The following is a 26,446-nucleotide window of genomic DNA, read 5'->3' as shown; positions in this document are numbered from 1 at the left end:
GAATCCTCTAAAATCTGTAAGACCAACTACCTTGTCCTGAGGTAGCATTTCTGTCTCACATAGGAAACTACCAATAAGCTACCAGTCTGAGCATTATTTATTAGCATTGTAGCAGTTCCCTGAGGTTTTGCCTAAGAAGGCTGAATAATGTCATGCACACAGTCTTCATTAATGCTAAATTTGTAATTAGCAAGGTAATTTGAGACATTGTGGAAATGCTTCCCATGGTAGAACTGGGTGCAAGAGCAGCCCAGTGGAGCCTGCTGTACTGGAAGATGAGCTGAATTTGCAAAGGCACCTACACTTGTTCACCTACACCATTCAAATAAACCCACCATAACTGTACAGGAGGTCACTGGGATTTTTATGTTCCATAGAAGGTCTTTGAAGAAAGCTTATTGCCAAAAAATGATTGAAACTGATATTGTGCTTTCAGGATGATGTTTCATTGAATGGATACAAAAAATACTTGATATCACAGTCCTCCCCTGCACCCCTGACTGCAGCAGAAGAGGAACTTCGACAAATCAAGATTAACGAGGTACCAACATTGTCTTCTAGCATAAGTGGGAAACTGGGTGCAGAGTTCCAAACTTACTGCAGGGAAAAAGTCCTTCTAGGGGGTTGAAAGTCTTTATAAGGTGAAAAATAAAGGCAGAACAGAAAATGGACTTTTTAAGGAAGTTGGTGTGGATAAGTATATAAATTTATTTCTCAAGGAACTGAGACTGCAGAGTTGAAGTGACATGATCGTGCTGAGTTTGCAAGGCCCACTGTCTTGAGTCAGAAGTCTCCCAACTGCAGAACTTAATTATTGCAACTTTGGCCTTTGACATGCTTTTATTATCTCTGGATGTGTTATATTGTGAAGGGTGACAGAGCACTGGCACAGGTTGCCCAGAGATGCAGTGATGTCTCCATCATGGAGATAATTCAAAAGCTACTTGGACAGAGACCTGACAGAGCAGGAAGGTTGGACAAGATAATCTTCCATTCAGGCTAGATGTGAGGAGGAGGTTCTTCACCATGAGAGTGGTGAAGCCCTGGAATGGGTTGTCCAGGGAGGTGGTTGGGGCTCTGTCCCTGCAGGTGTTTAAGCCCAGGCTGGATGAGGCTCTGGCCAGCCTGATGTAGTGTGGGGTGTCCCTGCCCATGGCAGGGGGGTTGGAACTAGATGATCCTTGTGGTCCCTTCCAACCCTGACTGATACTATGATACTATGATACTATGAATCTCTGGAGGTGCTTTCCAACCTCAACCACTCTGTGATTGCTCAGATAACATTTCCTATAGTGGCAGAAGTTGTAGAGAAAACACAAAGTAGCAACATGTTGCAGTGATTGGCAGGACTATTTCAGCAGCCTGTTCCTAGAGGAAATGTATTTAGCTTCCAGCACCAGTGCACTTGTCTTTAAGACAGAGTAAGTGGCTGGAATTCCAATAAAAATGAAACTGAAGTCCAAACCAAGCAAATCAGTCTCTTAAAAGGACTAGCTGCTTTTGCTACAAAGACCTTATATGAAAACTTCTAAAAAATGACTTTAACCAACTAATTTAATGATTACCATATAGCTAGGGTTTGGAAAGTTTCAGAGGATTGATTTCTCACCTTTGTCCTTCACTTGATCATTGTGTTCAGATACATATTAAAACAGATTATGTGCCAATCTTAATTAGCTCCTTAGGCTTCTATTTTACTGCTGTGGTATGTGTGGTTGTGTGAGATAGGGTTTGGTTCTGCAGCTGGATACCAGCAAACCCTTGTGTTAAATGCAGCTCTGTATATTAAGTTTTCACCCCACTTAGCTTTTGCTGCAACTTTGTTATTTTTTTTAATCCAGTGGTGTCTTTTATTATTTTGATGTCTGACTTTGATTAATCCAATGTTGAAATGCATTCATTATCATCAAACACTGCATTTTGTTTGAACTACATTTAAACTCCCCACTAATGAATGTAAAACCTCTGTGGTACAGTTGATCACTTCTGGGATTAGTATTGTTTCCTGTGCACCATGTACCTCATGCTTAGCATGCAGGCTTTTATGGTATGTGCTGTTGCAAAACCTCAGCAGCAATAGCTGTGCTTTTCAGAGATACTGCTATAGAATGGAATGGAATGGAATGGAATGGAATGGAATGGAATGGAATGGAATGGAATGGAATGGAATGGAATAGAATAGAATAGAATAGAATAGAATAGAATAGAATAGAATAGAATAGAATAGAATAGAATAGGAATAGGAATAGAATGAACCAGGTTGGAAAAGACCTTCAAGATCATGAAGTCCAACCTATCACCCAACACCATCTAATCAACTAAACCATGGCACCAAGTGCCTCATCCAGTCTCTTAAACACCTCCAGTGATGGTGATTCCACCACCTCCCTGGGCATCCCATTCCAATGGCCAATCACTCTTTCTGTGAAGAACTTCCTAACATCCAGCCTAAACCTCCTCTGGTGCAGCTTGAGGCTGTGTTCTCTTGTTCTGGTGCTGGTTGCCTGGGGGAAGAGACCAACCCCCCACCTGGCTACAACCTCCCTTCAGGCAATTGTAGACAGCAATAAGGTCTCCTCTGAGCCTCCTCTTCTCCAGGCTAAGCATCCCCAGCTCCTTCAGCCTCTCCTCATATGGCCTGTGCTCTAAACCCCTCTCCAGCTTTGTTGCCCTTCTCTGGACACATTCCAGCAAGTCAACATCCTTCCTAAACTGAGGGGCCCAGAACTGGACACAGTGCTCAAGCTGTGGCCTAACCAGTGCAGTGTACAGGGGCAGAATGACTTCCCTGCTCCTGATGGCTACACTATTCCTGATCCAGGACAGGATGCCATTGGCCTTCTTGGCCACCTGGGCACACTGCTGGCTCATGTTCAGCCTACTATAAACCACTACCCCCAGGTCCCTTTCTGCCTGGCTGCTCTCCAGCCACTCTGACCCCAGCCTGTCGCACTGAATGGAGTTGTTGTGGCCAACATGTAGAGCCTGGCACTTAGATGTGTTCAATCTCATGCCTTTGGACTCTGCCCATCTGTCCAGCCTGTCAAGGTCCCTCTGCAGAGCTCTCCTACCCTCCAGCAGATCAATACCTGCCCTCAGCTTGGTGTCATCTGCAAATTTACTGATGATGGACTCAATCCCCTCATCCAGATCATCAATAAAGATATTGAACAGGATTGTGCCCAGCACTGATCCCTGGGGGACACCACTAGTGAGTGACTGCCTGTCTATAAGTTTATTCTGATACCCCTATAGATTGTGTGGGGAAATCAGAGAAAAGTAGTTAAGTTGTTTCTCAGATTCACCCTTTGATAAAGCCAACCATATCCCAGAAAGCCAATTTCATCCTGGGCTGTACCAACAGAATCATGGCCAGCAGATCAAGGGAGGTAATTCTCTTCTACTCACTCTATTCCACTCTGGTGTGACCCCACCTGGAGTACTGCATCCAGCTCTGGAATCCTCAGAACAGTAAAGACGTGAACCTTTGTACCAGAGCCTTTGTATCTTTGTACTAGAATTCAACTTAGAGCTTCTTCACTGACGCTTGGGCCACATTTCCCTCTGATAGTTCTGTTGGCTCTGCAAAGACAGCTGTTTGAGAGATATGAAACTGTTTTCAGGTTAGCAAGCAAACATGCCCTGTAAATTATAAAATGCAAATCTGCTCTCTATGGGGATGCTGTTTCAGGGTGGTTCATTCTCAGAAGAGCTGCTGCTTACTAGGTGTAGCCCTGTGCAATGCATTGTCAGTTATGATATGAAAGAAAACGAAAGCTGGCAAAGGTTTCTGTTCACATCTCAACTGACTTGTGTTCCAGGTACAGACAGACATCGGTGTAGATACCAAGCATCAAACGTTGCAAGGAGTAGCATTCCCCATTGCTAAAGAAGCTCTTCAAGCTTTGGAGAATTTGAAAAATAAGAAACTCAATTATGTACAACTGGCAAGTATAAAATACTTTAACTGGGTTTTGATAGCAGAAAATCGATTGCCTACACATTAAACAGTGTGCATTGGTGCGTTTGGGTTGGAAGGGACCTTAAAGATTATCTGGTTCCAATCCCTTGGCCATAAGAAGAGACACTCCCACTAGACAAGTTTGCTCAACCCTTATAAATCACTGAATTCTTAGACTGTTGAATGGTTAGATTAGTTTTTGCCCCATCCCGTTGTGTTCTGTGGTTTGCTCTCTGTGTATTAACTATATTCAGGTTTGCTTTGTTAACAGCAAATTGATATGAAAAATGAAATTATTGTTTTGGCCAACACACTTCATACTGAAATTAAGGACTTGCCAAAAAGAATTCCAAAGGATGCTGCACGTTACCACTTTTTCCTGTACAAGCACGCACATGAAGGAGATTACTTGGAATCCATAGGTAAGACAAACATTTTCCCAATATGCAATTTAATTGGCTTGCTTCAAGTACTTCAGTGGTTTTGAGGCAGAGAGATGTGTCATAAAAGTAAGGTTTGTTGGCATGAGCATTTCAGAGTCATTTGGTTGTGAAACTGACTTCTGAAGAGTCCTTACATTTAGAAATTAGTGAGAGATCCCTTTGGCTTGTGAACACTCATAGGTTGGTCATCATGTGAAAACATGAAAAGTTCTGGCTGTTCTCTCACCCTCCACTTGAGATGAAACACTTGCTGAAGCAAAGAAGATCCAGGCCAGTGTTAAATGTTTCCCTTTCAGACTGTGTAGTTGATTTGCAATGGCTCTCTGCTGTAAATAATTTCTGATACAGCCTTGGCTAGAGTGTAGTTATGGTCTGATTTATGGTTTGGGTTTTTCTGTGTGTGTGTGTTTTTCCCTGCAGTTTTCATCTACTCCATGCCAGGCTATACCTGCAGCATACGAGAACGAATGCTCTACTCCAGCTGCAAAAGTCCACTGTTAGAAATTGTAGAAGGACAGCTGTGGATGCAGATAATCAGAAAGGTAAGTACATTGGGTGTACTGGTACTTTCTGCATCTTCCTGCTCCCTTCTTAGTATCTAGCTACAACTGTCTCTGTTACCATCTTCTCTAAACAATGAAAAATGTAACTACTAAAGTTTGTCATGAAGACTAAATACTTGGTGATAAAGCTTCAGATCATGGAAGCTTTTCACCAGTTCATAATTTTAACACTTTGATGCTTTAATGACCACATCCTTGTACATCATTGAGAGCGCTTTGAAGGATTACTTAGGACTAACACAGTCTCTTACTACAACATCTTTCACATTGCCATTATTGAACACTAAATTCCTTTAAGGTTATTAAAGATTTTTCAAAATTATATTAAGCTGCAGTTCTGAAATAACAGTTTTAAGTTCCAGGAGTTCTTGATGAGGCAAACAGGGATTTTCAAGTAAGCTGAACTTCCCATATTGTATGGATTTTACTACTGTGCAGTAAGTTACTTCTCATCTCCAGAGCAGAGACCATAGGAATGGTCCATTTGTGGAATATGTGACCTATGGTTACATTCTCAACACTTGTGCTGTGAGTTTAGAAGGACTTTGAGGCTTGATTTCTGTGAGAATGTTGTCCAAAACCCAGCAGAGATAATGCTGACCATTTTTTACTGAGACAGCATGAATTAAGTGGATTATTACTGTGTGGTTTTACATCACAGTATCACAGTATCGCCAAACTTGGAAGAGACCTCAAGGATCATCGAGTCCAACCTGTCACCACAGACCTCATGACTAGACCATGGCACCAAATGCCATGTCCAATCTCCTCTTGAACACCTTGAGGGATGGTGACTTCACCACCGGGCAGCCTATTCCAATGACTAATGACTCTCTCGGTGAAGAACTTTCTCCTCACCTTGAGCCTAAACTTCTCCTGGTGCAGCTTGAGACTGTGTCCTCTTGTTCTGGTGCTGGTTGCCTGGGAGATGTAATTATTTCTCAGAAATTTCCTTTTTACAACAAAATAAGTGCACTATGTATCTCCTAAAATTCCCATAGACATATTTTTGAAGCATGTCCTTGTCACAGCAATACCATAGCTGGCAAGTCCATGAAGTGCTACGGTCAGCAGCCTTGAAGTGTTGAATGCTCAACAGAGCAGAGTGAAAGCATTTCCATGAGTTCTGAATTCCTGCAATTTAAAAGAGTGGTGTTTACCTTGAGGAAAGTATTTTCTTTCCATTCAGGTTTATGTGCTTAAAAAATTATAAAACCCCAAACTATCCCTCCTTTTTTTGTTCATTAAACTTACCTTGGCTTTCCCCTGGCTTTTGAATGCTTGCCGAGTTGCAGAAGCCAGCTAAGCAGATGGATTGTTTGTACTCCTTCCCTTCTGTCTCAAGAGACAACAATATGTGTGCACACTGCTTTTACAACTAGTATTTAAAGGATGTTTTAGTGGGGAAAACAAATTAAAATGTGGAGATGACATTGGGACAATTGAAAGTTTTATATTTTAGAAGGGAGAATAAAGTAGGGGAATTTCAGTTGTGAAATATCCACATGCTGCATTCTTACATTAAGGAAGCTACTTTACCTATATCTAAATAAGCACACAGAATGTGGCCTCCTAGTTAGTATTAATGTGTACAGTGTGCTAAAGAATAGGATAGGATAGGATAGGATAGGATAGGATAGGATAGGATAGGATAGGATAGGATAGGATAGGATAGGATAGGATAGAAATAGAAGAATAGAGTAGAATAGAGTAGAGTAGAGTAGAGTAGAGTAGAGTAGAATAGAATAGAATAGAATAGAATAGAATAGAATAGAATAGAATAGAATAGAATAGAATAGAATAGAATAGAATAGAATAGAATAGAATATAGTTGGAAGAGATCTTTGAGATCATCGAGTCCCACCTATCATCCAACACTAATCAATTAACCTATGGCACCAAGCACCCCATCAAGTCTCTTCCTAAACACCTCCAGTGATGGTGACTCCACCACCTCCCTGGGCAGCCCATTCCAATGGCCAGTCACTCTTTCTATGAAGAACTTCTTCCTAACATCCAGCCTAAACTTCCCCTGGTGCAGCTTGAGACTGTGTCCTCTTGTTCTGGTGCTGGTTGCCTGGGAGAAGAGACCAGCCCCTACCTGTCTACAACCTCCCTTCAGGTAGTTGTAGAGAGCAATAAGGTCTCCCCTGAGCCTCCTCCAGGCTAAACAACCCCAGCTCCCTCAGCCACTCCTCATAGGGCTGTGTTCAAAACCCCTCCCCAGCTTTGTTGCCCTTCTCTGGACACATTCCAGCAACTCAGTATCTTTCCTAAACTGAGGGGCCCAGAACTGGACACAGTACTCAAGGTGTGGCCTAACCAGTGCTGAGTAGAGGGGGAGAATGACAGAAGAAGTTTTTTGGCATAGGTATTGTGTAGTTGTGATTATATATCAGGAAAAATACTTTCAGTCAAATCACACTTCATACTGGCAACAGCACGGTGGATTCTCCGAAAAACTGTCCAGGATTTCTTGGGGAATTAGGCAGAAGTTGGAGAACATTCATGCTAGACTGACTGTTATTGCACACATGGGTTTCATATTGAGATATAGGTTTAATATAGGATTTAGAGCTTCAGCAAACCTTTGTAATGTTTTTAATGATGCTTTTTTTTTAAGGTGAATATGATAAATACTGTTTTGTTTTGGTTTTATTCCCCAGATTGAAATAGACAATGGTGATGAGTTAACTGCTGACTTCCTTTATGAAGAGGTTCACCCAAAACAACATGCTCACAAACAAAGTTTTGCTAAACCAAAAGGTCCTGCAGGGAAGAGGGGAATACGAAGACTGATCAGAGGTCCAGCAGAGACTGAAACACCCAGTGATTAGAAACTGTCCTTTGCATTTGTTTTAAAACATATTACAGTAAGAAATGAAATTCTGGCTTTTGATAAATGAACTGAAATCATTCCATTCATAGATGCTAGGGGGGAAAAAAAGGCTCTTTCTACTCTTCTCTTCTGACCTCAACACTTTTTATATAGCTACATGATTATATTTGTTGACCATGTTTTATGACATGTGGAAGAACTAATTATTGTAAAGCTAGAAGGTGAAAACTAAACTAGTACCCCTTTATTTGAAACTGGGAGCCATTATTTAACAGCTGTACTTGTGATCATAAACTTTGCAGACTTAAGACTATTAAGCTCATGTATTCTGTGGGTGAGTTGCAGCTGCATACCTAGATAACACCCCTCTACTGAGTAGCCTGTTGAAACCTGTAAGACTTTTCCATGTGAGAAGAGTTGAAGGACTTGTCTCAGACTAGAAGGTTTTCTTCTGTATGCATTGTTGGGTTTTTTGGTTGTTTGGTTTGGTATGGTTTGATTGAGGGTTTTTCTTGTGATCAGTTACCCATCAATTAATGTAAGTGTTCAAGAATAGTTGCTTACTTTCCCATACAAAAACTTGGTCATTTCAAATTTCTAACTAATCCAATGTAAACTGTATTTTAAAGAAATCTGACATAAAACCTCTACAGCTTTTCCAGATTTTAGTATCAGTATCACTAAGGTTGGAAGAGACCTCAAAGATCATCGAGTCCAACCTGTCACTACAGACCTCCTGACTAGAGTAGGGAAGACACTACTGCCCACTGCAGGCTTGAACTCACGACCTTCCCATTAAGGGTCTTATGCACTACCAACTGAGCCACATCTGATCCATAAGCCTTGCATATTAAGTACTAAATCACCAAGTAAAAGGTGATTAAAAGTGCATGAGTTAGGACGTGCAGTAGATTACGGAGCTGCTTTCAAAGCAAATATGCTTAACATTTCCAGTAAATAATTGATCACCTGCGCACTCAGATCTAGTCCTGTAAGCTCAGTGAAAGTTGAAAGAGACTTTTTTCGTCCTGGTGAGTTATTCTTGAGATCCTAGCGTGCTTGCAATATCAGTCTTAACTTTCAAGCTGTTCTGAAAATTACTTTTCCTCAATGATTGAACTTCAGTAGAAAATCAAATCCCTAACAAAATCCAGCTAGGTCTTGAGTGTCTGCTGGCAGCGCCTGGTTAGGACGTTATTTATATTTCCCCCCTTTTTTTTTCCTCTTGTTTGCAAATCAAGCATTGGATGACCTTAAGTATTTCTAATTCCCCAGTGTGGACTTCCTTTTTGGTGTCATCTTTGTGAGCTTTGTGGGGTTTGAATTCATTCTTTTCCTTTTTTAAGGCTACATGCGAGTTGCAGTTTCACTGCATAGTGGAGGCCCTGGCTGTACACAGTACGTAGCTGAATCATGTGTTTACCCAGTGGAAGACAGGTTTTAACCTAGTTTTTTAGGGAAATAATGCTTTGATGCCACTACTTCCTGATAAAATGTATCTTATATATTGTTCTGAGATGCTAGCTTGTTACTGACACCTGAGATTGCACTACATAATGTGAAGATTGCAATAGCTGTTGGTTGTACTGTGGGTTTTTAATATGCAGTAGAAATTTGACACCTCACCAATTTTCATTTCATCTTACACACTACATCAAGCCAATTCCATAGTTCATTATCCTCAGCTAGTCTCCCGCTTGCCCTTAGCTACTGGGTCCTTTTTTTGCCTCTAGGGCAAGGAGCTGGTCTTTGAAGTGTTTTTTCTGTGTACTGCGTGACAGGCCTGTGTCATTGAACGTGTGCAGCTCACTGTACACTGTAATTTAATGTGGGTTTAGTTGAGCTCTGAATCTTTTTAGCACACCTAAATCACTTTTGGTTTTTTAAAGAAATCCTTTGAGTATAGCAGTCACAAATTACAGCTAGAGGGGGTTTTGTTTGAATTTAGTATTCCTGCCCACCCATCAGCCATAGCAAGAGTGCTCATAGATTTTTACACGAGCCAGATAAAAAGTTCTTCACCTTTTTACTACTAAATGTTTTAAATGATTAACAGTTTGACCTGATGGTTATGTGTATGTGATGTTTTGTTTGGGTTCTTTACCTAATCCTGCCCAAGGTAGACAAGGATAGGAAGTACAAAGCTTAGTCTGGAAGATACGAGATCTGGTTGAGTGATGAGAGTGTTTGGAACTCAAACCAGTTCTCTCACTTGAAAACGTTCTGTGTGGGTGTAAAAACCCCTGACCAGCTGGCGTAAAGTCATGTCCTGAGCACATTTCCCACCACCACCTTTCCTGTGAGGTCTTGCACTGCCTCTCCAGGCCTCTTGCAGCTATTCCCCTAACAAAGCAATAAAATGCATCTGATCTTTAGTGAGATCTGTCACATTTACATCTGCATGGTTGCCTCACACAACACTACTACTGTTAATGAATGTTCAGAACCACCATAAAATGAGGGCATTAATGAAACACATAACTTGTCTCTGGTCACTTCATAGTTGAAAGTGTCCATTCAAATTGTTGTTTGCCTTCATAAAGCTCAAAAGCGGCGCAGCTGCTTGCGGTAACTCACAAGCTATCAAATTGTTAATTAACAGGTAATTAGTTTTTGAAATGTTTAGAATCTTTATGATGCAAGGTAGGGAGATTTTGATCTTTTTAAAACACTCCTATCAGGTTGGCAAAACTAATCAAGGTAATAATTGCTCTATTATTTGGATAAACATATTGATAAAGGAACTTTTGATTTATGGTGTCTGTGTATGTAATGCAAATCACCTTCAACTCCTACATGTAACTGTTTACCATATCTATTTTGTAATTTACTTTATAAATAAAGATTGATGCTTTAGTTTGGTGTTGTCTGAACCATGATCTCTTTGACAAAAGATCTATAGTCTAACGTCACAGCATGTTAACATTTAGTTCCCACGGGGCTAGGAAGCACTACAGAAAATGCGATTGCAGGGTGTGAGATGGGAGGTGAGCAGAAACACAATGTCTGGCTGCTGCTGTTCAAGCAAAATCAGTGCCTTAGAAGCAGCTACTTTCCTCTTGCCTTATGGAGCAGAAGAGATGCCTCCATAGCAGGATCCAGGTGTGTTCATCTCTTCAGATTTTTATGCTTTTAATAATAAGCCACTTCTAAATCTTCTTTTAGAATGCTGAAATCATGGAATCATAGAATGCATTTGGGTTGGAAGGGACCTTTAAAGGATGTCCACTCCCATCTCCCTGCTTACTAAGAAGGGACATCCCCAACTCAATTGGGTTGCTTAGAGCCCCATCAAGCCTGACCCTGAATGTCTCCAGGAGTGGGGCCTTCACCACCTCCCTGGGCAACCTGTTCCAGTGTTCCACCACCCACATAGTAGAAAACTTCTTCCCAATGTCCAGTCTAAATCTACCTTTTCTTATAAAACCATTGCCCCATGCCCTTTTGCTACATGCCTTTGCAAATAGTCCTTACCCAGATTTTTTACAGGCCCTCTTCAAGTACTCGAAGGTCACTATAATCTATCCCAAGAACCTTCTCTTCTCCAGGCTGAACAACCCCAATGCTCTCAGCCTGTTTTGGAAGGAGAGGTGCCTCAGCCCTCAGATAGTTTTGTGGCCCTCATCTTAACCTGTGCCTTCAGGTCCATGTCCTTCTTGTGTTGAGAGCCCCAGAGCTGGACACAATACTCCAAGGGAGGTTTCAGCAGAGCAGACTGGCAGAATCACCTCTCTCGATCTGCTGGTCAGAGTAATCTACTCTTACCCATTGTTAGTGTCTATAGGTGCTGACTTTAGTGTATGAAGGTCCCAAAAAACCCCAAGAAAAATCCCCAAACAAAGCAATGGGAGGGGTAGGAGGAAGATGCTTCTTGCCCATGTGTGTTTAACAAAAATTGCCACAGAACTTGGCCAGCTTTACCTAATTCTCTAACACCTCACAATTTCAATCCCAACTAAAAGAACCCTAAGCAAGTTCACCTTTTTTTTTCTTCCTGTATGAAATGGTTGCTAACATGCATCATTTTCAGTGAGCAAGGGAAAGCTAATGTCTAAACAGGTGCTAACAGCAGCACTGCAAAGAGCCTTGGTCTAGTATGACAGAGTTCCTACTCACCTGCTTGTAGCTAAGACTCTCCTAATGCTTAGAATATCACATCTGGTGCATAAATAAAACTGTTCTGCCACACAGAAGTCAACAATGCTGACACCATAGTAAGTTGCTACAACAAATACATTTCAGGAGAACACTGTGGATATATTCTCCCAGGCAACCGGCACCAGAACAAGAGGACACAGTCTCAAGCTGCACCAGGGGAGGTTTAGGCTGGAGGTGAGGAGAAAGTTCTTCACGGAAAGAGTGATTGCCCATTGGAATGTGCTGCCCAGGGAGGTGGTGGAGTCACCATCACTGGAGGTGTTTAAGAAGAGACTGGATGGAGCACTTGGTGCCATGGTTTAGTTGATTAGCTAGTGTTGGGCAATAGGTTGGACTCAATGATCTCAAAGGTCTTTTCCAACCTGGTTAATTCTGTTCTATTCTAGCTCCAGGGGTAGGAAAAAGCAGATGTGACCTAATAAGAAACTTTCCCAGCTGGAAATGTTAAAAACCACAGAATGGCTTCAGCAGATTTTGTTTTTTTCTGATTCAGCTTTATAGCAGCTTTCTTCTCCATAAGCCCAGGATCAGAGCTGCAAAGCTTTATTCCAGGTAGTGAGGTTGACACAATGTCATTATCACAAATGCAAGCAACGAAAAATGACTGTTGCATCCAAGACTCAAAGTTTGAGTAGCAGCAATAATTATCTGGAATGGGCTGCCCAGGGAGGTGGTGGAGTCACCATCCCTGGAGGTGTTCAAGAGGGGACTGGATGTGGCACTTGCTGCCATGGTTTAGTAGTCATGAGGTCTTGGGTGACAGGTTGGACTTGATGATCTTTGAGGTCTTTTCCAACCTGACTGATTCTATGATAATACTGAGTCTCTATTTATGTTAGCAGCTTTTGACAATTTATGCTCAATAGAACCAGAAGCTGTTTAGGTAGACACCTTTTTCAAAGAGTTTAATTTAGAAAAAGGCAGTACAGAATGGGTTAACATCCAGAGATTAAATGATACAAAACCCAGTGCTAGAAATCACATGCTTGCACAGAGATTTATATAGAGCGATATATATCCCTGTTAGATCATTTCTCAGTGCTTCCCTTTCCACTGATAATCATGAAATTTCACATTCAGCTGTAAGCCAGACTATTTTCCTACCCCTGAGCTGTCAAAAGAAAGTTCATGAGGTGCAATAAAGATTTATATGAGAATAACCTCTTTCATTTACAATGGTAGTATTTGCATACCAACTTAGTCCCAAGTATCTGGAATCTTACTAGCCACTTTTGTTCCATTTTTAGACTGCTTTGATCTGTCAGTGTTTCTATTTTAGAAGGCTTTGCATGTTGCTTTTTCTTTAAAGCATATTTTAACAGTTATTAATATACCATCTTTCCCCCCCCCCAAAAAAAACCACAAAACAATAACAAACCCCACAACTTAGTGATTTGACTAAGGAAAACACAGAATTAGTATGGAGACAGACTGAGAGAGTTGGGGATATTCAGTCTGGAGAAGAGAAGGCTCCAAGGAGACCTTATTGTGGCCTTCCAGTATCTTAAAGGGGGCCCCTTTAACAAAGAAACCATCTGTTCTTATAATCCATATGGAATCTTCTCCTAAAGTGTAAAACATTCAAAGTAGCTTAGGCCCTTCTTATGAACAAAAATGAAAAGGTTTGTCATCACAGAGTTCACTGGAAGAAAGCCCTATGTATTTTTCCACTTGCACTGCAAGACAGTTATTTTGCTTGGATAGCCTTGAAATCAAGATCAGCCTACAGCATTTGTTGAAAAAACAGTCCCCTTCAACACTAGCTGTGCACTCACACTAATATGAACACTCCAGTTAAAATGTTAAATAAAGGCTGTTTCAAAGGGGTACTACAGTTGTCTTTTCCTGAAAAGAAAATGTCATTTATATCCACGAAATGGTTTTATCTTCAGTAAGAAAAGGTCTGCCACACCTGATCAAAAGGCAATTAGTAGAAAATGAATTTTACTCTGTTACTGTGACATGCCTTTGCAGCAGACGACACTTGGAAATCAAAAGAATCAAACAGATTCACATATTGGTTAGGCCACACCTTAAGTTGGTTAGGCCACACCTTGAGTACTGTGTCCAGTTCTGGGCCCCTCAGTTTAAGAAGGACATCGAAACACTTGAACGTGTCCAGAGAAGGGCAACAAGGCTGGTGAGAGGCCTTGAGCACAAGCCCTATGAGGAGAGGCTGAGGGAGCTGGGATTGTTTAGCCTGGAGAAGAGGAGGCTCAGGGGTGACCTCATTGCCCTCTACAATTACCTGAAGGGTGGTTGTAGCCAGGAAGGAGTTGCTCTCTTCTCCCAGGCAACCAGCACCAGAACAAGGGGACACAGTCTCAAGCTGCGTCAGGGGAGGTTTAGACTCGAGGTGAGGAGAAAGTTCTTCACCGAGCGAGTCATTCGTCATTGGAATGTGCTGCCCAGGGAGGTGGTGGAGTCACCGTCCCTGGAGGCGTTCAAGAGGAGATTGGACGTGGCACTTGGTGCCATGGTTTAGTCCTGAGGTCTGTGTTGACAGGTTGGACTCGATGATCCTCGAGGTCTCTTCCAACCTTAGTTATACTGTGATACAGAAATGCATTTCACAAAGCTGAGGAGAAGAGGTACCGGCACTTCAATTTATGAATGCCAAAGAAGTTTTCTCATGTTGAAGGCCCAGTGTTTAAGGACATTTGAAAAGACTGCTCAAGTTAACAAGATCAGCACAGTGGTGACAGGCCAACCACACACCTTACATGCAGACCAGAAAGTTCTGCAAAGTGGAAAAGATGATGATATTGCACTACATACTAATAAAACATTTGCTAGTGCGTTCTACTCCATTACAAAAGCATTTGTGTATTAGAAGAAATACATATCAAGTTTTTATCTCCTGTAGATGCTGTTGGACCTGCAAGAGAACAGACAGAAACAGAAATAACTGATACTGTAACCACGCAGACACACACACACACACTCTGAAAAGAAGCCTTTAAGGACTACATACCATCTTAATGTCTGGCCTTCTGTTTTTTCTCTCATTCAGACACTGTCCAGCAATTGAATACATTCTATGAATTGAAGGTGCATCCCAGCCACTCATCTTTTCATCAACATAATCCTCAATAGTTGCTTCCTCATCCTCAATTTCATCTTTGATACTTAACTGCAAAAGAGTTTGAGCCAGTGAGCGGGTAACATTGTAAGAAACAGAACATTATGTATTCCACACAGACACTTTGAAAGCTTGCTGGTTAGTGTTCATGTCTCCTCAGCCACTCTGACAATGACAATGGCTCAGCAGCACAATTAATTATCCATATCTGCAGGCACAGCCTATGAGACTAAAAATGAATTATTATGTGTTTTTATTACACTTTATTTCTAATTGAGTTAGAATCATAAAGCCATTTTCATTAAGATGGTTCATACAGCTTTAACTCTCTCCTAGTTCAAGGCTCAGTTTCCTAGTATTGCCACTTTTTTAACAGAAGCATCATGATCAGCCTGAAGTATTTATGTTTACTTAATCATAATCCACAAATATGCAAGCCCAAGTATGCATAATTTTCTGTCAACTTTATAAAGCCTCTTTCTGTAGCCTAATGCCTTCTGCCACCAGTCTTAGTGGCTGCTGTATCTGTTCTGAAGGAAACTTCTAGACTGAAAAAATAAAGTCTGACTCTCCAGCTCCAACACACTTCAAAATGTGTTACCTGTAGTCAAAAATACAGTTTGAGGAACACCTAAGACATGTCACCCTGGTAAATGAAGTGAGAAATAAAAGTCAGTGAACAGAGAGAGGCTGTCCTGTTTCCTCTATGGGTCAGTCTGAAACTGCTGACTAACTACCCCAACATTCAAATCTAAGGGTGTCACATTATCTCACACTGACCATTCTGCTTCACCAAGGCCAAATGCCAGGTCCTGCACTTGGGTCACAACAAACCCAAGCAATGCTACAGGCTTGGGGAAGTGTGGCTGGAAAGCTGTCTGGCAGAAAGGGACCTGGGGGGTCTAATCAATAAGCAACTGAATATGAGCAAGCAGTGTGCCCGGGTGGCCAAGTAAACCAATGGCATCCTGGCTTGTATGAGAAATGCTGCGTACAGCAGGAGTAGGGAGGTGATCATCCCCTTGTACTCAGCACTGGTGAGGCTACGCCTTGAGTATTGTGCCCACTTTTGGGCACCTCAATACAAGCAAGATGTGGAGGTGCTGGAGTGAGTACAGAGGAGGGCAATGAAGCTGGGGATGGGCCTGGAGAATAAATCTTGTGAACAGCAACTAAAGGAGCTGGGGCCATTTAGCTTGAAATAGAGGAGTCTGAGGGGAGACCTCATCGCTCTCCACAACTTCCTGAAAGGACATTGTGGAGAGGCTGGTGCTGGTCTCTTCTCACAGGTAATTGGTGATAGAACAAGGAGGAACAGCCTTGAGCTGCGTAGATTTAGACTGGACATTAGGAAAAAAAATTCACAGAAAGAGTGGTCAGGCATTGGAATGTGCTGCCCAGGGAGGTGGCTGAGTCACCAGCCCTGGATGTATCTAAAGGTCATTTGGATGTGGTGCTTGGGGATATGGTTTAGAGATGAACCTTGTACAGTAGGGCTATTGGTTGGACTTGGTGATGCTGAGGGTCTTTTCTAACCTGACTATTTCTGTGATTAATTAACTCACTTTGTAACTACCTTACAAAGATAAACTCTACCAGTAAAAATCAGACTTTATATTCTTTTTCAGATCCTACCTCTGAAAAAGCCTGCTACAAAAAAAACCATAACCAAACTCTCAAGATTAATTTGATGGGGACTGAGTCCTCCAAGGTCTTTGTAGAGCTCAACAGGTATTGCACCAGTCCAGAATATACAACACCGGGGAGGGGGGGGGGGGGGGGGGGGGGGGGAATCTGTTAATAGTACACAGGTATTCCTAAAGCAGTGAAGAAAGTCATCTGCTATCAAATAAATGGAACAAAACCAATCCAAATCTCAATGCTGTTTCATACTTAGTAAATTCAGTGTGAGACATTCATTTTCTAATTAGTAGTATGGAATACTGAATAGTAAAAATGCAAATGGAATTAAACCCACCCCTCACCCTGCAAAAACACCTTTACATTTCAAACTTCCCTCAGGTTAAAGGCACGAGGTATTTGAAAATTGTTAGTAAAGTTGAAGAAGATGAAAATTGACACAGGAATGATAAGAAGTATAAAGAACCATGGAGAAACAACTGGGATGAATGGTTTAAAATGTTCTGGTAAATGAGGAAGTATCTGGGTATAATGGGAGTATGCTTAAAGGGCAATGATATTAAAATAAGTATGAAAATGAAGAGAATTACAGTATCAGATCAGAATGGAAGGAGATGATCTTGGGGACTGAGCAATCTCCTACCAGCTAAGACATAAAAGTTCCAGCCTCACTTCCAAGACAAACATTGACAGAAAGATTGTTTTCATAACTCTATGTTTTGATGACCAATTTGATTGTCTCAGAACCTGTTAACTGATTTAATATAAAGTGATCCTGGATCAGAGGAAGCAGGGGAAAGGGAAGAGAAAGCAAAAGGAGCATACCAGTAACTGTGGCTCCCGCTTTTCATCTACTGGAGGAAGCCCTGTTATTATTTCCAGCAAAACCTAGGAGAAAACAACCAACCAAAAAAACAGAAAGAAAATGAAGCATAGAATAACCCTCAGCATATATATATTTACTGAACAGGAGTGTGACCCCCAGTCTTTAAAAAATATATATATATAAAATATGTTTTTTACAAGATCTGTATTTGTCCAAAGACATCTCTGCTGTTCCTACCTTTATTTTCACTATCTGTTACTAGCAGTGTGGCTCATGAATTTCAATGAACATTTTTCCACCATTGTGTTGCTTCATAGTATCATAGTATCAGTCAGGGTTGGATGGGACCGCAAGGATCATCTAGTTCCAACCCTCCTGCCATGGGCAGGGACACCCCACACTAGATCAGGCTGGACAGAGCCTCATCCAGCCTGCTCTTAAACACCTCCAGGGATGGCACCCCAACCACCTCCCTGGACAACCCATTCCAGGGCTTCACCACTCTCATGGTGAAGAACCTCCTCCTTACATCTAGCCTGAATCTCCCCACCTCCAGCTTCATTCCATTGTCCCTAGTTCTATCACTACCTGAGATCCTGAGAAGTCCCTCCCCAGCCTTCTTGTAGGCCCCCTTCAGATACTGGAAGGCCACAATAAGGTCACCTGGGAGCCTTCTCTTCTGCAGACTGAACAGCCCCAACTCCTTCAGTCTGTCCTCATAGGAGAGGTGCTGCAGCCCTCTGATCATCCTTGTGGCCCTTCTCTGGACACATTCCAGCACCTCCACATCCCTCTTGTAATAGGGGCTCCAGAACTGGACACAGTACTCCAGGTGGGGTCTCACCAGAGCTGAGTAGAGGGGGAGAATCACCTCCCTTGACCTGCTGGCCACACTTCTCCTGATGCAGCCCAGGATCTGATTGGCTTTGCAGACTGCAAGTGCACATTGAGAGCTCATATTGAGCTTCTTGTCCACCAGCACCCCCAAGTCTCTCTCCTCAGGGCTGCTTTCCAGCCAGTCACTACCCAAGACGAAAGGGTATCCAAAGTATTCAGAAACAGTGCCTGGCCTACCACCTCAAGAAACTAAATGCCATGAAGGATGTGGTCAATAACAATTACGATCTTGGATGTATTCAGAAGGGATTTATTATCCTCCCAACTATTAAACTCATGTCTTTTCTGCACTCAGCTTTAATGCTAATCCCACGTAGACAGCATGATTTTACTGCTTAGGAACAGCAAAACACTCTTTAGTTTGGAACATTTTCTTAAAAAAATATTTTTTTCCCCAGCCAGAGTCACATTTTTGTGCAATGCTACGCAAGGAGAAACAATGTTCCACACTACTTCAAACTACATTTAGCTGGAACTTGGACTGTTATTTCACTTTAGTCTTTCACAGGAAATTTACATTTTAACATCATCACTGTAGCTATTAGCAAATTTAGTGGTTTCATCAGAGTGTTCAAATTATTCTAGATGTATCAAAGGTCAGAAACACTATCTTGAGAACATATCTGTTGGGAAAAGGAAACTGGTGAGGGACTTTGTAGGATGCTGGGTAGTGATAGGACTAGGAGGAGTGTCCCCCAGGGATCAGTGCTGGGCCCCATCCTCTTTAACATCTTCATTGATGATCTGGATGAGGGGGTTGAATCAGTCATCAGCAAATTTGCAGATGACACCAAGTTAGGAGCAGATGTTAGTCAGTTAGAGGGTAGAAAGGCTCTGCAGAGGGACCTCGACCGACTGGACAGATGGGCAGAATCCAATGGGATGGCATTCAACAAGTCCAAGTGCTGGGTGCTGCACTTTGGCCGCAGCAACCCCATGCAGAGCTATAGGCTGGGGTCAGAGTGGCTGGAGAGCTGCCAAACAGAGAGGGACCTGGGGGTGCTGATTGACAGCCGCCTAAACATGAGCCAGCAGTGTGCCCAGGTGGCCAAGAAGGCCAATGGCATCCTGGCCTGCATTAGGAATAGTGTGGCCAGCAGGAGCAGGGAAGTCATTGTGCCCCTGTACTCTGCATTGGTTAGGCTGCACCTTGAGTATTGTGTCCAGTTCTGGGCCCCTCAGTTTAAGAAGGATATTGAAACACTTGAACGTGTCCAGAGAAAGGCAATGAGGCTGGTGAGAGGCCTTGAGCACAGTCCTGTGAGGAGAGGCTGAGGGAGCTGGGATTGTTTAGCCTGGAGAAGAGGAGGCTCAGGGGTGACCTCATTGCCCTCAACAACTACCTGAAAGGTGGTTGTAGCCGGGAGGGGGTTGGTCTCTTCTCCCAGGCAACCAGCACCAGAACAAGGGGACACAGTCTCAAGCTGCGCCAGGGGAAATTTAGGCTTGAGGTGAGGAGAAAGTTCTTCACAGAGAGAGTGATTGCCCATTGGAATGGGCTGCCCAGGGAGGTGGTGGAGTCGCCATCCCTCAAGGTGTTCAAGAGGAGACTGGACGTGGCACTTGGTGCCATGGTCTAGTCATGAGGTCTGTGGTGACAGGTTGGACTCAATCCTTGAGGTCTCTTCCAACCTTGGCGATACTGTGATACTGTAATGGAGCAAAACTAGAAACGAGTAGATTCAGTTGGATATTAGAGGAAGTTCTTCACCATGAGGGTGGTGAGACACTGGAACAGGTTGCCCAGGGAGGTGGTAGAAGCCCCATCCTTGGAGGTTTTTAAAGCCAGGCTGGATGTGGCTCTGAGCAATCTGATCGAGTGTGAGGTGTCTCTGCCCATGGCAGGAGGGGGTTGGAGCTGGAAGATCTCTGAGGTCCCGTGCAACCCTGACAATGCTGTGATTTGGTGAAAAGAGAAATGATAGGTCAGAGTGGATTATTTAATTTCTGGTAGTTTTGATTTTGTATGATTTTAGCATCTACAAAAAAAAGATAAAATAAAAGAGTTATATACTGCTCCTCACATTCTACTTACTACTCCAAAACTGAAGATATCAGCTTTAGGTGTTATCTCTCCTCGCAGAGCTTCTGGTGCCATATAGGCCGCTGTTCCAACAATCCTTTCAGTCATGATTGTTTGTGTGAATGAAACAGATGCTCTTGCAAGTCCAAAGTCAGAAATTTTGGGCATATATGTTTCAGTTAATAAGATATTTGCACTGGAGGAAAGGGGGAGAAGGGGAGAAAAGAGAAAGAAAACCGTAACTCCAAATCATTAAAGTAATAGTGCAGGTTTTATAACACAGTAACAACTCCTTAATAACAAAAAGCAAACTGCTATTTGGACTGTTCCTTGAAATCCAAGATAGTTATTTGCTATTAACAAAACCCATAAAAGTTAATTTTGTTTAAAAGTGCCCAGTTTCAAAATTAGGTGCTGTAAATAAACTGGTTGCCCGGATCCATCCATGGGTTTTCTTGTGCATGCATTAAATCAACAAACACACACACAAAACCACAGCAAGGGAAAAACCAAACACCCTCTCTCCCCCCACAAATCCTAAAATTTCTTCCAAGACACTAATTGTGTTACACCCATATTTTGCATCTGCACACTCCTTTAAGAGGGATAATAAATAATACTTAGCTCTGATCAACTGGTGTAATTCTTGGCTGTCTAAATCTCTACTCATAACTAACAGAAGCAGGTTTTTACACCTATTACCTAAGACTGCATCAAGCATTACAAATTCATGTCAGATGAATTCTATTCTTAGCCTTCTCTTGGAAAAGAAACAGAAAACTTATTAATGCTTGAATAGTATGTGCTGTATTTTCACTTGATCTCCAGCTTAAATAAATCCCTGAAGAACAAGACTCATCAAAAAGTTCTTAACACTTTCATAAAATACTCAGTGGGATGAACTGCAGGCTGGACAGATGGGCAGAATCCAACGGCATGAGATTTAACACATCCAACGGCTGGGTTCTGCACATTGGCCATAACAACCCCATGCAGTGCTACAGGCTGGGGTCAGAGTGGCTAGAGAGCAGCCAGGCAGAGAGGGACCTGGGGGTGCTGGTTGATGGTAGGATGAACATGAGCCTGCAGTGTGCCCAAGCAGCCAGGAGGGCCATCCTGGCCTGCATCAGGAACAGTGTGGCCAGCAGGAGGAGGGAGGTCATTCTGCCCCTGTACACTGCACTGGTTAGGCCACACCTCGAGTACTGTGTCCAGTTCTGGGCTTCTCAGTTTAGGAAGGAGGTTGACTTGCTGGAGCATGTCCAGAGAAGGGCAATGAAGTTGGTGAGGGGCTTGGAACACAAGCCCTATGAGGAGAGACTGAGGGAGCTGGGGTTGCTTAGCCTGGAGAAGAGGAGACTCAGGGGTGACCTTATTGCTGTCTACAACTACCTGAAGGGGGGGTGTAGACAGGCAGAGGTTGGTCTCTTCTCCCAGGCAGCCAGTACCAGAACAAGAGGACACAGTCTCAGGCTGCGCCAGGGGAGGTTCAGGCTGGAGGTCAGGAGGAAGTTTTACACAGAGAGAGTGATTGCCCATTGGAATGGGCTGCCCGGGGAGGTGGTGGAATCGCCATCACTGGAGGTGTTCAAGAGGAGACTTGACAGGGTGCTTGGTTGCATGGGTTAGTTGATTAGGTGGTGTTGGATGCTAGGTTGGACATGATGATCTTGAAGGTCTCTTCCAACCTGGTTTATTCTATTCTACAGCATAAATCTTCTACTCTTTTTTTTTTGTAAACTTGTAGCACTTGGAACCATTTGAAAATTACTTAACATTTCTGTAATCCTCCTCATTTTCTGACCCCCTTAACAGAACCATAAGAAAACCACACAGATATAACAAGTAGCACTAAAGACTTCAATTTTTAACTTCCCCTTCTTCTTCAGCAAACCTCCTCAACAAAATTAATACAGGTGTAAGTTGCAACAGATCACCTGGTGTTACAACTGCTATAAATAGAGTTAAGCATACAACCACTACAGAAGGCTGAACACTACTCAAGATGTCATCCACCAACTGGTTGCATTTTTAAAGCTCTGGTTCTAAAAGAAGGATGAAGAACTTCATAAATCTGAGCTTCTTACCAACTTATTCAAGACCAAAGAGTGGTCACTTTTTTGATAAACCACAAAGAACACAGAAGCAAGGTCTACTGCAACTGCCAAGCTTCAACAGAGAAACTATTTCCTGGGTGCAACCAAGCCAAAAAACTATGGACAACTAAGAGTAATTGTGGCCTTCCAGTATCTGAAGGGAGCCTACAGGAAGGCTGGGGAAGGACTTCTCAGGATCTCAGATAGTGATAGGACTAGGGGGAATGGAATGAAGCTGGAGGTGGGGAGATTCAGGCTGGATGTGAGGAGGAGGTTCTTCACCATGAGAGTGGTGAAGACCTTGAATGGGTTGTCCAGGGAGGTGGTTGAGGCCCCATCCCTGGAGGTATTTAAGACCAGGCTGGATGAGGCTCTGGCCAGCCTGATCTAGTGTGGGGTGTCCCTGTCCATGGCAGGGGGGTTGGAACTAGATGATCCTTGTGGTCCCTTCCAACCCTGACTGATGCTATGATACTATGAATACCCATTCAGTCACGTCCCCTCTAGCCTACAGAGCCTACATAACTTGTGTGGTTATGGATTGTCTCTCTATATCATAGCAAAATGAAGACTGAAGTAAACAGATGTCTCTCCATGCTAGTTTTACCTGGGAGTGGCAACACTATCTGATGATACCAACAAATTTCACTGAACCATTCACACTGCAAGAGCAAGAGATTGCAAAATGGAATCCAAACAAAAGAAAAAGCAAATCTCAATCCTGGAATATGATCAACTCCCAGCAGTTAGAAGGGTAGAGTAAGAAAAGGTAAAAAACACATCTCTTCCCATCATGCTTGTCCAGAGGCTTAAGCAAGGAAGAAAAAAGAAGAAACATACATTGTCAAAGTAGCAAGCACGTTCTATAAAGCAGTTGAAGCAAAAGCTTGCTCCTCACAAGCTGGAAGGTCACAAAACTGAAGTGGCCTTTATTTAGCAGAGTTGCCAGAAGCAAGAAAAACTTATTGGAACATTCACCCATGACGCCAAATTGGTCAGTTGCTCCTTCTTAATCCACAGGAGTAAGGGCTTTTCTTCAAAGATTTAGACTGCTTTGGTATTTAAAAAACCCACAACATAGCACAACCAACTGTATCAAGAAATGGGTAAAAACCTCACCAAAACAGAAAGAAAACCAAAACCACAACCCCCACACCTTTCCTAAGCTCCAATATCCCTAGAAAAAGTTCTCTTATAACAAACATTATCCTTGAAGAACTCTGAATTTCATAAACCTGCCTGATGTAATTTTACTGTCTTCATAATAAAGAGGAAATCAAAGGAGACACTCTGAAGAAATGTGATAGGAAAAAGGAAAGGGTGGGTTTTCATCTGAAAAATTGCCCATTTGAAAAAGTCATTATGTTCTCTGACAGCAGCATTGCCATTAGCAGCAGATGTGAAAGAGCTGAACTCCTGGGTATCCTCACAGCACTCAAATAACTGATAGTAACAGATTACAGTGGCCTCATATAATTATCTTTAGAAGCCTGTACTGGTCATGTCCTTGTGGCACAGACAAGATTACAGTGATGGAAGCCACTTGCAGAAAAAAATTGTGCCCTTGACTGAAGCAATGTTTCATGCAGTTTGTTCTCCCTAAAATTGCTTTAAGGGGGGGGGGGGGAAAGAAGACAAAAAGTGAAAAGGAAAAAGGGGAAAATGTAGCCAGCTGTAGTCAACCCACTACAACCACCTTTTACCTTTTAATATCTCTGTGAATATGATTATTTTCATGCAAAAAGTTGATGCCATTTGCAGTACCTTGCACAATTTCACATCTTGTATTCCAAGGAATTGGTGGAGTGCCATCCTTGAATAAAAAGCAAGGAAAGCAAACAGGTGAGAATTTAGTATATACATGCTCACATTAAACAAAACATACAACCCCCCCCAACCCAAAACTGACTTCTTGCTATGTTTTGCAGTTTTCAAGTAATTCATTAAGACTAACAGCACACATTTCTTCATTTACTTGGGAATACAGGCACACATTTTTCTTTCCCCTGCATTTTGCCTTAGATTAATTCACCCACAGCAAAAAGTGTTCCTGACAACTTGACAGGTCAAGTGCACTGCAAAGAACAGCCTTTAGGTATTGCATCTTCCACTTTGTACCAACACTGACATCAGAGCCCTTTAACTCAATGCAAGTAATTAAAAGCAATCAGCAGTTTTTACCAATGAGAGGTTAATCTTCCAGAGGTGTTGGATGTAAGACTTCAAGAGTTCAGCTTGATTCATGTTCCCAAAGCGACCTTAGAAGTATAAACTCCTACATTTCAAAACTGCTTTTTAATTTTCTCAGTAGCCAAGTGAAGATTACAGAATCTCATCATTTTACCTGCTCCCTGACTTGCTCCTTAAAGACCAGACAAGATGACAAACAAGAGTCTGTGCCCCAAGAGTGACAAACAAGAGTCTGTGCCAGTGAAGTCACAAAATGAAGTTAGCAAGAACACACGTTCAGTATGCACATTCCACACCTATTCAACTTTATTAGATGAAGAATCTTTCTGATTTCGATTCAGTATTATTTATATATCATTTGTCTCTTCTTTGTGAAGGCCTCTGCTATTTCTACTTTACAATAGAATAGAATAGAATAGAAATAACCAGGTTGGAAGAAACCTTTGAGATCATCGAGTCCAACCTATCATCCAACACTAATCAATTAACCTATGGCACCAAGCACCCCATCAAGCCTCTTCCTAAACACCTCCAGTGATGGTGACTCCACCACCTCCCTGGGCAGCCCATTCCAATGGCAAATCACTCTTTCTATGAAGAACTTCTTCCTAACATCCAGCCTAAACTTCCCCTGGTGCAGCTTGAGACTGTGTCCTCTTGTTCTGGTGCTGCCTGAGAGAAGAGACCAGCCTCCACCTGTCTACAACCACCCTTCAGGTAGTTGTAGAGAGCAATAAGGTCACCCCTGAGCCTCCTCTTCTCCAGGCTAAGCAACCCCAGCTCCCTCAGCCTCTCCTCACAGGGCTTGTGTACCAAGGGCAACAGCCCTTCTCTAGACATGCTCCAGCAAGTCAACATCCTTCCTAAACTGAGAAGCCCAGAACTGGCGACACAGTAAGCTTTCAATTGCCACCAACCTTTTAAGATCAAAGGTCAAAGTTCCATGGATGAACATTTTCATACACGTCCTTGCCTAGCATCGCTCATTTTTACAGATAGACTTTCACTGCCTTAAGGAAAACTTAGTCTATCTTCTACACTGATTTAGTTAATAAACTGCAAATGCAAGCAAATCAACAAAACTAACCTGAGACAGCCCTGCTGTCAAACATATCCAGTCCCTTCCCCAGTCACTGCTACTCATTCTCACCCTAGCAGTTCTTTCCTGTTGGCACAGACGTTATTTGTGCATCCTTGCAAATGCCTCCAGGTGTAAATTAAGTATTTTTTAACAGTATTTTTCTCAGCTTGATCAGTTCCCTAAGCCAGCTCTTTCTCCAAATATTAAATGCTTGAACCAGTACAACAGTGCTTGGTGCCATGGGTTAGTTGTTTAGGTGGGTTGGATTGGTTGATGGGTTGGACGCGATGACCTTGAAGGTCTCTTCCAACCTGGTTTGGTTTGTTCTAAATAAAGGTTTATTCTAAACAGGAAGGTCACTACAGAAAAGAGCAAGAAGACATTATTTATTTATTTTTTTATGATCTGGGCGCTTGAAGTAGCACCAGTTTAAAATGTTCCCCAGAGTACCACTTCTGCATTGATACTAAGCATTTGCTTAGTACACACAAAAAGCAGATATTTGAACTCTTTCAACAAACTAATGTGGACACTCGAGTCTGGCTCACTGTTGATATCTAACAAGCAACAAGCAGTGTGTTTATCCTTCATACACAAGGTTGCCTAAAGAAAATCAAAGCAATTTATTATTTATTAGAGGCCAAGG

At 42.4% G+C, this 26,446-nt stretch overlaps 2 protein-coding genes across 3 annotated transcripts in view; one reads left to right on the top strand and one right to left on the bottom strand.

The window, feature by feature from the left end:
• Positions 1-10,662, top strand: part of TWF1 (twinfilin actin binding protein 1) — a 23,280-nt gene extending 12,618 nt beyond the window's left edge. Inside the window, exons 5-9 of the mRNA XM_068170306.1 lie at positions 437-541; positions 3,822-3,947; positions 4,233-4,383; positions 4,825-4,946; positions 7,634-10,662. Of these exons, the coding sequence (XP_068026407.1) occupies positions 437-541; positions 3,822-3,947; positions 4,233-4,383; positions 4,825-4,946; positions 7,634-7,804 (675 nt within the window). The 3' untranslated portion in view covers positions 7,805-10,662. The remainder of the gene's footprint in view (positions 1-436; positions 542-3,821; positions 3,948-4,232; positions 4,384-4,824; positions 4,947-7,633) is intronic.
• The window catches only part of IRAK4 (interleukin 1 receptor associated kinase 4), a 26,164-nt gene continuing 8,132 nt past the window's right edge, over positions 8,415-26,446 (bottom strand). Inside the window, exons 8-12 of one of the 2 annotated variants that reach the window (XM_068170304.1) lie at positions 24,233-24,342; positions 20,446-20,629; positions 17,513-17,575; positions 14,939-15,097; positions 8,415-14,842 (exon numbers count right to left, since the gene is read on the bottom strand). In XM_068170304.1, the coding sequence (XP_068026405.1) occupies positions 14,810-14,842; positions 14,939-15,097; positions 17,513-17,575; positions 20,446-20,629; positions 24,233-24,342 (549 nt within the window). In that variant the 3' untranslated portion in view covers positions 8,415-14,809. Of the gene's footprint in view, positions 14,843-14,938; positions 15,098-17,512; positions 17,576-20,434; positions 20,630-24,232; positions 24,343-26,446 lie in introns of those variants that run through there. The other variant, XM_068170305.1, reaches the window with a different exon arrangement.

The sequence above is a fragment of the Melanerpes formicivorus genome, unplaced genomic scaffold (genome assembly GCF_026170545.1).
Source record: "Melanerpes formicivorus ecotype bairdi unplaced genomic scaffold, bMelFor1.0.p_v2 SCAF_3, whole genome shotgun sequence".
Classification (NCBI taxonomy): Eukaryota; Metazoa; Chordata; class Aves; order Piciformes; family Picidae; genus Melanerpes; species Melanerpes formicivorus.
Note: the sequence above shows the minus strand (reverse complement) of the source record. Positions and strands in the feature narration are given on the sequence as shown.